The 12588-nt window shown below is 39.3% G+C and overlaps 1 protein-coding gene across 13 annotated transcripts in view; it reads left to right on the forward strand.

Moving 5' to 3' along the window:
- The window catches only part of PTK2 (protein tyrosine kinase 2), a 375599-nt gene that overhangs the window by 246891 nt on the left and 116120 nt on the right, over positions 1 to 12588 (forward strand). For all 13 annotated transcript variants that reach the window (XM_074943797.1, XM_074943800.1, XM_074943801.1 and 10 more), the window contains one exon: positions 8120 to 8150. In XM_074943797.1, the coding sequence (XP_074799898.1) occupies positions 8120 to 8150 (31 nt within the window). The remainder of the gene's footprint in view (positions 1 to 8119; positions 8151 to 12588) is intronic.

The raw sequence follows: 12588 nt of genomic DNA on the forward strand, positions 1-12588 counted from the left end.
TTCATTCAGGAAAGAATTTACTTTGTGATAGTCCAATTCGTGATATACTACTTGAAAATTAAACTGTAGATGCAAGGTAACAACAAAATCTTACTCGTGGGGGGCGGCTGCTCTCTTTTTATCAGGAAATATGGGAGATTGTTATTGTTAAAAACTGTTAGTAGATATCTTCATCTGAAAGGTCACTTAATGATGGATAATTTAGATAGGTTTCCACCAGTAATTTCTTTACACTGTTATAAAGGTAGCTGCAAATGATAGAAAATAAATTGTAATTTATAAATTGTAAATTATAAATTGTAATTACAGGCACATCTAATGAGGAACTATTTCTTGAAAATCAATCTGGGCCAGTTAGAATGGGTTTCTGACTCATGATACGGTGAAACTAAAAATTCTCTTCCTCCCAAATACTCTTAAACTGCTCCATTTTCATTTATTAGCCTTGGTGTATTGTGGTCCTTTCTCACAAAATATAGTTAAAGCAGAGCAAGTGTTCTGTAATATTTTGATACCAAATTGAATCAGTTGTTTTAATACAAAATGGGGGTGGGGAGGGACTGTAAGCAGTCACAGCTGCATTCAAGGGAAGCGTATGGCTTTTAGTCATTTTAGTCATTTCTCCTCGACAGAAACTTGATTTTTTTTCAGAAAGTGTGAATTTATTATCAAATATCCTGGGAAAGTCTCTTAAGGATTAAATAAAGGAGACTTTTGCTCAATTTATTTACTTTCATCTGAGTAAATATACCAGGCAGATTTACAAATGTGAGGTATACCATACACTGATGCACTGAGATGCTAAAAACACTTGCACTTGTTGACATCCTTATTAGTGAATCTGCCCGCTTGAACCCTTCCTCCTGTCCAAACAGCTTTGTTATCTTGTCTGTCAGATCAGCTTGGATTCTGTCAGGATGAAAATTACATTTTAAGGAACCACACACTTTCCTGTGTTTTGTTACTAAGATGTGGTTCTAGAACCTGCAGACTGAGTCCCCTTTCACTTCTTGTTTGCAACTGTTTTTCTGTCAATTCTATTCAAATGATGTAGGGTTGTTGAGACAATCTAGGTCCTTCAGTGGTCTTCGTTGAAATATTGTACTTGTACATGGTTATGAAAACTCCATGCACTCTTCCCTTCTACTCCCTAAAGGAACAGCATTTAATTGTTCTATCTTGACAGATGTGACTATTAAGCAATTACTTATTGCTATTATGCAGATTAAATATAATTTATTCATGTGCATTGATAACTTTATTCTTAAAGGTGAATGCTTCTGCTTTGTATATTCTGACTTCTTGTGCAATTGGCCTTCATCTCAAGACAAACAGCTGCTTGCTTTTGAATCCCTCAAGTTCTACTTCCTTCTCTTCCAATCACAGAAAAGGTTCCCAACCCTTCCATTCCCAAAAGTATAAATTCCACACCCACCATCCATATCAAGGTCCAATTTTTTGCCATCCCTGACTGGTTCTCTTTTTCCTGCCCTCCAACCTTCTTCCCAACCAGGATTCACAATCCTTCCTCCGCCCCCCAAACACCACAATTTCAGATTTTTTTGCCACTTCCCAGCCCCAAAAGTTTCCTTTCCAGACCATGCAACCGTTATTTCAGATGTCCACATGTCAACTTTAAATCAGTATGGCCAAAACTGAACTTTTGATCTTTCCCCTACCCAAGCTTTTACCTAACCCCAATTTCTCCACATCACCACCATGCTCTCAGTTACGCAGTCCATAATCTGGGTGTCCTCTTTAACACTGCCCTCTCTCTGGAGCCACACATCCAGTCCCTGTCCAAGTTTTGCCACATCTGCCTAAGTACTATTTCAAAGGTTCGGCCTTTCCTATCTCTCCAGACTGCCAAGGCTCTTTTTCAGGCTCCCATCAACTCATGACACAAACCAGATTGCTCCCTGTTAAATCAATTCCTATCACAACTGCCAGGATCTTTCTGGCTCATTGCTCTGACTCCCTGTTCTCCTGCACATCAAACATAAGCTCTTTGTCATTACCTTTAAGGCCCTTCACCATTGAGCCTTGTTCCTATTCATCTGATCTACAGGCTTCTCAAGTAATCAGTTCCTGATTTGACTCTACCAATAATGCATCCTTGATATTCTGATTTTCTGTTTCTCTCGCAAATCCCTCTGTGTTTTCTCCCATGTTGCCACCCATACAAGAAGAAAATCTCCCAGCCAAAGTCCATAAAACAGCCACTGTATTCTCAAGGTCTGTCCTCAAAACTCACCTCTTCCTAAATGCCGACAGTTAACTGCAACCTGATACTGGCTAGGCAGGTGGTGAGTTGTGATTTATTGCCCCTGGCTGGCTAAGAATTGCACACATCCGAGTATTTTTTTCACCATATCCCCCATTTCTTTTTCTCCCCCAATCCTAACCCGCTTGTATGTGTCACTTGCTACGTCTTGTCTTATAGATTGTAAGCTCCTTAGGGCAAGGATTGTCATTTCCTACAGTGGTTGGTTTCTAGGTGCTACTGCAATAGAAATGTTAAATAATAACCTGTGGTGCAAGTGCAGCCATGTCTGTGCTGGAACATTACATGTGGCATCACAACAGAATAGCTTAGAACAGGAAATGAAGGAAAAAAACCTCACTAAATTGAAACTACAGGGAACACTTCAATGGGTAGAATATAGCTACTGGAAAGAAATATGGCCAAGAAACTGGGGATAATACCTCTCTTGCAAGCTTCCTTACAAATTAATAGACTTGCCAAAAAGTTCAGTGGATCCTTAGTGACAACTACTGGCCAAGGCCTCATTTCTACCTCTCAAATGAAACTCACTATCTCCAACAACATAACCACTTTTCACACCCCCATACGGTGCTGGGTCAGTACCAGCTGAGAGGGGAGAGTGTCACCTACTAAGTTACCACTAACACCTTGAGTGTTACTTGGGTGTCTTGTCATCCAAATACTGACAGTCCCATTGGGTTACATTTGAGATTAAACCAGATGACATGCTAGCACAAAATAATCTAATTTAGGTTTAGCCCCAGTTCGAAAGCCATAAAACCGTATACTTTCTAAGGGAAAAAATGCTGTGTTTAGTCTGATCCTTAGTGGTTTCAAAGCATCAGAATGATACAATCTTTGTGGGATTTATTGATACGCTCTTTTTCTGTATAACTGCCAGCAATCCCCATGTAATACCTTAGCTGTTACCGTCTGTGCAAGAAAGATTTTTTCCAGACCATTTGTTTTCCTCCTCAGATTGCTGTAGCTTTAAAACCATACTCAACTATAAAAGTTTACTTTAGAAAGAGTGACAGTGATTTGCACTGATCTGTGTGATGTACTTGTAAGTATATCTTAGCTGAAACAAATGAGTAATGAATGATTCAGATAAGGGGCTATTCTTAAAGCAACATGCCTTACTGTACTTCGCTTACTGTATGTAAGTTTGTTCTCGATATACTAACATAAGAAGAATACCTCAAATAGAATATATATTTGGCAAGTTTCTTCAAAAAGGCCTGGCTTCATTGATGCAAACTGACCTACACCATTTCCTAGTCATGTAAGATCAACTGGGGTCTTTTCAATGTTTTTTCTTTGAGGTTTGGTTGGTTTTTTTTTTAATCTCATGGCAATATTCAGCCTCATCAAATACTAATTAAAATTTTCTACGGTGAAAGCTCTTCCCCAACCCGGATCCAGAATTCCAAGAGCCTTCTCCTGGAATGAGCTTTGATTATATAAGCTATGCCAGAAAAAAATCTTTATAGCAGCTCTGGCTCCAAACTCAATAGGTCTTCTCTCTTGTTTGAACATTTTTTTCCTTTTGGCTCCTTATGGCAAGGGTCCTTACAAATTATCACTCTGGATCACTGAAGAAAGCCATGTCTTTGGGATATTAACACTATACATAAATTATTGAGATGCTGTAAATTTGTATTTGTTGAGAGAGCACTATTAGTAGTTTTGTTTAAAGCCTGAAAATTTAGAGTTCTACTTTTTATTTGTCCTGTTATTTCATAAATATTTTGCTAAATCAAGTGAAATTAGGCTAACCTAATAATTGATGGAAGAAGAGTATTAATCAAATGACTTTTATAAAGACTTGAAGACTGGAACTAAGTTGTTAGCATCTTCATGATCTGGTACACTAAATGGTTACAGCAGTCCAGTGCCTTTCCTGAAATCTAAATCTTGTGACTGAATTTTTGAGCTACTATATCAGTTTGGCAATTTTGCATTGATTAACAAACTGCTCAAAGACTCTTTCTGAAATGCTATGGAGAAATACATGAATAGATGAAGCATGTAGCTGGTTATGCCTATATACCAAAACCAATCTTTATAGTCAAACATTATTTCCTCTGTCTCCTTTCTGATGAGATCATAATCAAATCAAAATCAATCTTAAATACTTCAAATCAAAATTAAATAAGATGGAAAGTTGTCCAAATAATTGTGTTCATTATTCAGTCATATGAAATGTTTCATTTTCAAGTACTAATTGAATTTTTTCATCCTACTGTCAGAATAGCAAAATATCTTCTCACTAGATATTGTATCACACTAATTGTTTGGAAAACATAATTGCAACTATATATATGAAGTGATGGGGTCTAAATTAGCCGTTACCACTCAAGAAAGAGATCTTGGAGTCATTGTGGATAATTCTCTGAAAACATCCACTCCATGTGCAGTGGCAGTCAAAAAAGCTAACAGAATGTTAGGAATCGTTAGGAAAGGGATAGATATGACAGAAAATGTCATACTGCCTCTATATAAATCCATGGTACACCCACATCTTGAATACTGCGTGCAGATGTGGTTGCCCCATCTCAAAAAAAGATATATTGGAATTGGAAAAGGTACAGAAAAGGGCAGAAAAAATTATTAGGGGTAAGGAACAGCTTCTGTATGAGGAGAGATTAATAAGACTGGGACTTCTCAGTTTGGAAAAGGGAAACTAAGGGGGGGATATGACAGAGGTCTATGAAATCATGACTGGTGTGGAGGAAATAAATAAGGAAGTGTTATTAACTCCTTATAACACAAGAACTAGGAGTCACCAAATGAAATTGATAGGCAGCAGGTTTAAAACAAACAAAAGGAAATATTTCTTCACATAACGGATAGTCAACTTGTTGAACTCTTTTTGCCAGAGGATGTTGTGAAGTCCAAGACTAGCACAGGGTTCAAAAAAAGAACTAAACAAGTTCATGGAGGATAGGTCATAGAATCATAGAATATCAGTGTTGGAAGGGACCTCAGGAGGTCATCTAGTCCAAACCCCTGCTCAGAGCAGGACCAACTAAATCATCCCAGCCGGGGCTTTGTCAAGCCTGACCTTAAAAACCTCGAAGGAAGGAGATTCCACCACCTTCCTAGGTAACCCACTCCAGTGCTTCACCACCCTCCTAGTGAAAAAGTTTTTCCTAATATCCAACCTAAACCTCCCCCACTGCAACTTGAGACCATTACTCCTTGTTCTGTCATCCGCTACCACTGAGAACAGTCTAGATCCATCCTCTTTGGAACCCCCTTTCAGGTAGTTGAAAGCAGTTATCAAATCCCCCCTCATTCTTCTCAATGTCTATTAGTCAGGATGGGCAGGGATACAAAACCATGCTCTGAAGTGTCCCTAGCCTAGAGTCTGTTGGCCAGAAGCTGGGAATGGGTGACTGGGGATCTCAGCTCTTGAAATGAAAAATGAATGCCTCTGCAATGGACCAGTCTTAGTGATATGTTTCAGATCTCAGAGCTGTACAAGTACTTATGATCTTACAGTTGTTACAGGAATGCTTTTGTCTCATATTGTAAAGGCCAGCCTGCCTGGGCTTACCTGAAGTGATCAATTCATATTTAAAGAAATGCAATTTTAACAGCATTGCAATGCAGTTCAATCTTTTCTATACTGTAAACAGTGATGTTGCCTCTGATACTTGACAGTGTAGACATTCGGGGACATATCATTCAAGATCCTCCTCTTTTTCCCCTGATTGTCTCTCCTCTTGTTGGTGATCGTCCAGCAGCAAAGGTCTGTGCATACAGGGAGTGCTAATTTGTGCACAAATTAGGAGGTTGCTTTAGAGAGGTACAGTGTGCTCCTTCTTTTTCCCCAAGGTTGAGCATACAGTCTCCATTGCGCTTCCATCCCCAGCCAGCCCAGAGATAAGAGCACAAGTTCTGTTCAGTGTTACTCTGGTACTAAAGAGAGTTCTTAAAACTATTATGTTTTATTACCATTACTCTTTAGAGTTTGGAAATGGAAACCTTGTTTAAAAAAACAAAACAAAAAGGGGGGGTGAATTGAGGTCGAAAGAGGAGTCCAACTCTGACTGATCTTATGAGGCCTCTCAAAGCAAGGTATCCATCCTATACACTTTAGCAAATGTAGGAGGGGCAAGTGGGCAGAAGGTTATGGTTTGGGTGCAATGTGAGGGTAGAGGAGAGTGGAGTGAAAAAGATGGGCATAGGCAGGTTTTTATCCACAATGAAAATTTTAAGTGTTTACAAGTTTAAAGATATATAAAATGTTGAGTTGAACATGACTAAGAATCTCTATCTTTCCCTGTCTCTCACGTCATTCCCTTGCACCTTCATACAAGCCACCTTCAAAGCCCAGCACCTTCATACAAGCCACCTTCAAAACCCAACACAGCTCTGCCAAAGTCCTGTCGCGCCTCCAGACACTGCCTTTCCCAGATCCCACTCCCCAGCCCCGATTCCAAGACTGGCAGCACAGCTTCCATGCCGTCCAGTCCTCAAGCCCCAATCTCTGGCCCTCTCAGACCACTGACCCCACACCATGCCCCCTCCCAAACTCCTGCCCCTTTGTGTTCCCTCCCATATTCTACTCTATCTAATCTATGCCTGGAGTCAGTTGCAGAAGATATATTTCTGTTTCTAAACATTAAAAATAATGTAAAATTTCCTGTTTATACACCAATACAGAGCTGTTTTCACGTGTAGCCAAAGCCATAGCTACAGGTATTATAATTGTGTGTAGGGCCAAGGAGACACAAAATATTTCAGCCTGACATTTTAGAGCACATATATCTGTGTGCAGTGTTTCTCCATCCCATCCTAAGGTACCTGGAGGCAAAACTGGAGCTTTCTTTCATCTGGTCAAAGCTTACATTTGCTCAGCCAGGGAAAAACAAACAGTCCTGAACTTACAGAGTCTCTTATATACAGTAGATAGCCCGTTCCCACATCCTCCTTGTTTCCTGAACCTGTGGCACTTTCCTCTTCCTTTTCCCCTCAGGGCCACTTCCTCAGTATTCCAGTGACTCCTTTTTATAGTTCTGTTTTAACAACCACTAATAATCTCCTTCCCTGCCTACTTTAGGGTGCAGTATCACAGATTGTTTTTGTTCTTTGTAACTTCCCTACTAACCTCCCACAAAGATACTGCGATAAAAGACACTTCTCATCACAGTCAGCCAAAAAAAAAAAAATTAAGTTTGTCTAGGCCCAAGCATTTTAGTGATATTATTAGCTAAAAAAAAAAAAGCAGAATTCTTTTCAGGAAGTACATTTTCTTTTTGGAGAGGTTGGGAAGAGAGTTTGAAAATTGGACTTATAATGAAAATCTAATTTATCTTTCGCTATTGAGCAGGTGTTGTCCCTTTATTATAGAGTCCAAATAATAAATCATATTACAAAATGCTATATTAGCTAGTGTAATGCTTCATACAGTGTCTCTTATGTACTGATTATGATGGTTCAGATTAGTTTTGAATAACTTCTTCATCTATAGTTGTGTATTAGGTGTATCTTATAAAATGTTCATTAATAGAGGAAGGAATTACAGTACTGTCATTTTCTGCAGTGATTTGACTAAGTTAAATTCTGTTCTGAATAATGAAAAAAGGCTAAAGATCTGAGGACAAACTGAAAACCATATGGATGAGATTCAATGAGAAGTTCTGTATAGCCTGTTAACAAGATTATAATATTGTGTGATATGCTGCTGTAATAAGAATATAGAATGATCTTTCGATTCTATAGGTGATTTCCCTGAGAGGCTATTGTGATGAGACAGGATTTTATGTGTATAAATATTGTACAGGGAATTTAATCAATAACATGTAAATAAAATATTAACCTTGTTTTTTTCTCTTTATGCAGAAGGTGAAAGAGCTTTACCTTCAATACCAAAGTAAGTTTTGCCTGTAATTTGTCATTAAGAAACATCAGTTTTGAGTTCTAAAAAGTTTTGTTGAGATTCATGTAAATGAATATGAAAATGAATACCCTAGGTTTTTAAAATATATATTTCATTTTTATTGTTGCTTTAGGCGAATACAAGAAAAATGTGTAATCATATGAGACCACGTAATTTAGATAAGTGACAGGTGATGTAAAGGATACAAATGGTATTCAAGAAAAGATCTGAGGAAAAAGTGTTAACCACCATGGATGAGATTTGACTAGGAGAAAGGGCAATCCTTTGTTTAAAGCACTGGAATGGGATTCAGGAAATCAGGTATTCTAAACATGTGCATAAATTTAAGCACATGAGTAGTTAAGTGTTTGAGTACCTTGCTGAATAGGGGGCTTAATCTCTCTCTGTCTCAATGCTGGATTTGTGAAATGGAAGTAATGTTTCCATTCTCCAACCATTGGTCATCCTATCTATTTAGATTGTAAGCTCTTTGGGACTGGGACTGTCTCTTCCTGTGTGTACAGTACTTATCACAATGGGGCTTACTCTCAGCTGGGTCCTTGAGGCACTATTGTAAGACAAATAATAAATAATATCAGTGATATTAAAATGCACCTTAATTTTGTAGCCTGTTAAATTACCAAAAAAAAAAAAAAAATGCCTAAGTGGGTAGCTAATACTGTTCCAGCCATGACTGTGGAGCTGTAGAGAATGCCAATGTGTGTCAGACAAATAGATGCTAATATCTCCGACCAATGCTAGGCAGCCATCCTGTGTCCAAGACATGGTGGGGCACTCTGCCACCAGAACCTAGAAATTCTTAATGAAATGGTGTCGAGACTCACTTTCCTTCCACTTCCACCCAATGCCAGACAAGCGTTTTAACATCTCCTGTTTCCAGTACCGCTTGACCTTGAAATGCTTATTTTGTCCTTGGGGCTGCATTTCATAACACACCAATTATAGCATGGGGAAAACTCTGCTATAGCAACTTCAAGACCCACTTGACCTGTACTGACAAACCCGCTCCATTCACTAGGTCATTCTCTCCCAGGTTAGCAACCAGGATCAGAGGTATTTTTAGCCACACACTCATCAAGCTCAAGGCTGGCAATAGGTAAAGCCACTAATTATGTGCCAAAATGAGAGGGGAAGGTCCACCCCAAAGCCTGTGTGCAGTCTCATCCTGAATTTGGTTGCCCATCTTTGCAGGGGAGCTACAATTTACACAAGACAAGGAAAAACATTAAGAAAAAAGTGGTCAAAGCCCCATTACCACCTGCCAACCTTATGCTTGTTGACCCTTATCCTTAAGCCACTCTAACATATGAATTGTTTGGTCACCTGTCTGCCTGTCTTAAGCATGAAAAGCTTAGGCACCAAAATCCACTTTTAGGACAGCTCAAGTTTAGAGTGAATTGAGTTATGTACAACCAGAGAGTCACTTTTTTTCAGCATTAAACTGAAACGTGAAGGAACTATCCATCATCATGCAGGAGCAGGGACTCTGGTCCTGCCCCAGACACAGTTAGATAGGATTTTAGGCACTGATCCAAAGCCCTTTGAACGCAGCAGAAAGACTCATAGGCTTTGTATCAAGCCCTAATGTCTTCACTGGGAAACCTTCCACAACCCCTATGTTGTGATGTTGGACACCGTGCTGGGCTGCTCATTTTGGAAAAATCCAGTTGTCAGCATCCCACTCCAATGAACCTATTGAAAGTTGTCTCCGGCCAAGGCACAGCACAGACCATTGCAGGCAGAACCAGGTACCAGCTCTTGAATCTGGAAATTTCCAAAAAAAGGATACCTAAAAATGATGTTTTTAGCAAACTGTAACTGTTCACCTAGGGAGCCCGTTAGAATAAAAATAGCTATTTTTGTCCTTGCCTGTGTTCTAACACTACCTTTGATAATTAAAAATCCTGTCAACATTTCACTCATCTTGGAGAGTGAAACTACTCTAAGGCTACATCGGTACTACACGTCACTAATGGCGGCAAGTAGGAGGCATGTAGCTACATGTGTAAGTGAAAGGCTCTGGCAGGAGAGGGGAAAGGCTCTTGCAGTTTCCTGCTGCTGGAGCCTTTCACTGTGGTGAGTAAAGGCTCTGGTGTGGGGAAGCAGTGGGGAAAGGTTCTGTCAGCTCCCTGAGGTGGGGAAAGCCTCCAGCAGCAGGGAAACAGCTCCCTTTTAGCAGTGCAAATGGAAGATGCACTGCTTGGGCGAGCAGAGAGCCATGTAGGGTACATACCCACAGGGTTCAGGCATGTCTTTACGCTACTTGTGTAAGCGGTGCCTCACCATCTACATTGCTGTTTATATCTGTGCTAGGTGGGATGTAGTACCCATACACTACCCACTGCTGAAAGGAGTGTGAAGTGTAGACATACCTTAAGTCAGTTTCAGTTTCTGATTCTCAGGTATAAACATAGTGTTGCAGAATATGGGTTACAAACATCACAAGCAAATACTTAAATCCCAACAAAAAATAATTTTCATAGGGATTCTGTTCATAGATTCATAGATCTTAAGGTCAGAAGGGACCATTATGATCATCTAGTCTAACCTCCTGCACAACGCAGGCCACAGAATCTCACCCACCCACCCCTGCGAAAAACCTCTCACCTATGTCTGCGCTATTGAAGTCCTCAAATCGTGGTTTAAAGACTTCAAGGAGCAGAGAATCCTCCAGCAAGTGACCCGTGCCCCATGCTACATTTCTATTCTTATTGGATTCCATAAAACATTTTTTCTTTAACAATACTTAAAATCACAACCTAAGTTACATCAGTTTCCACAGATGTATAAAGTGTGTGGTTGCATATCTGATCCCTGGCACTAGGAGAAAATCAGTGATTCTCCAAAAGCAAGCCTGACATTTTAAAGCAGACTGTAGGCTAAAAATACTATTATTTACAGTTTTTTTTTAATTGGATTAATTTCTGTTGGTGAGAGAGACAAGCTTTAGAGTCTCTCTCACCAACCGAAGTTGGTCCAGTACAAGATATTATCTCACCCACCTTGTCTTGCTAATATCCTGGGACCAACATAACTACAACAATGCTGCAATGCTTAATTTGTGCCTGAGCTGCCAAATCTGAGCCGCGGTACCTCTAGGCTTAGTAATTCTGAGCCCCGGCACCTCTGGGCATAGCAATTCTGAGCCCCGGTACCTCTGGGCTTGCCACATCAGTTATGAAAGTAAAAAAAATTGCTTGAGCCCTGGTGCCTCTTTCATTACAAATTAAGCACTGCAATGCTGCATACATTATTTACAGTTTAAGGCACCAGTTTATAAAAGCATTCCTGTTCATGACAGCACATAAGCACATGCTTCAGTGCTCTCCTGAACCAGAGTATCTATGAAGTAATACCTTCAGAAAAAATTGCTCTTGTCTGTACGTTTCAGTTGTAATTTATTAAGCTGACCATATGGGCAAAACAAAATGATCGCTTTCCTATAAGAGAAGAAGGTGTCTTCCTGCATGAAAATGAAGCACAGCAATTAATCGGTATGATCTATTCATGGTAAAGACCCATTGGTTTTACTGGATCTCCACATGAGAGTAGGGGGGCCACCTCTGAGGAGCAGCTTGCCTAATATTAGGCATGCCGCAACAAAGGGGGCAACAAGATTGCAGGAAAGGAAGGACAAGGGTAAAATCAATCGGACTATGTGGTTATTCAGAGGGGCTAATGCATGAGATGCTAGAATAAAAATATTTTTACATAAAATGGATACAGGGGATAAGTAGGAAATAATTAATTTTTAAATGCATTAGATTTGTATTGAAAGTTTTTTCAGCTGCTAAGCTTTCTGTGATGAAATAACAGTTTTCTAGAAGAGCTTCTATTGGTAACAGTGAGTTAAAATGTAATTTTGCACATTCCATACTGTTGAATTACAGGTACTATATATGCTCTTCGTGTGACGGTAGCAGACTGTTCTTGGGTCAAATATTCATAAGTTTTAGGCAACACATCTTGCATCTGGAAAGGCTTTCCTTTGGCAGATCAGATTTCTGTTTCATAAATGAAGAGTGCGTGATTCTTTTCTTCTGTTGTAAAAAGAAAATATAATAATTTACTGAAACGGCTAACCAGAGTGTTTCTTTTACAGTTGATGTTTAGTAGACTGATAAATGCAATGTTAGTCACAGTTATTTACCCGACATAGAAAATCATTGAAAACTGTTTATTCAATTGTACATAAATAAATCACATTTTAGACAAAAAGCCAATTCACTCTGCCAGAAGGATACACAAAAAATTGCAGAATAAACCAAGGTAACCCATCACTCTGCTTTAAATTATATTTTGGCCTCCAGTAGTTACCTAGGTTTCAGAGTAGCAGCCGTGTTAGTCTGTATTCGCAAAAAGAAAAGGAGGACTTGTGGCACCTTAGAGACTAACAAATTTATTTGAGCAT

Source organism: Natator depressus, chromosome 2 (genome assembly GCF_965152275.1).
Source record: "Natator depressus isolate rNatDep1 chromosome 2, rNatDep2.hap1, whole genome shotgun sequence".
NCBI classification, from domain to species: Eukaryota; Metazoa; Chordata; order Testudines; family Cheloniidae; genus Natator; species Natator depressus.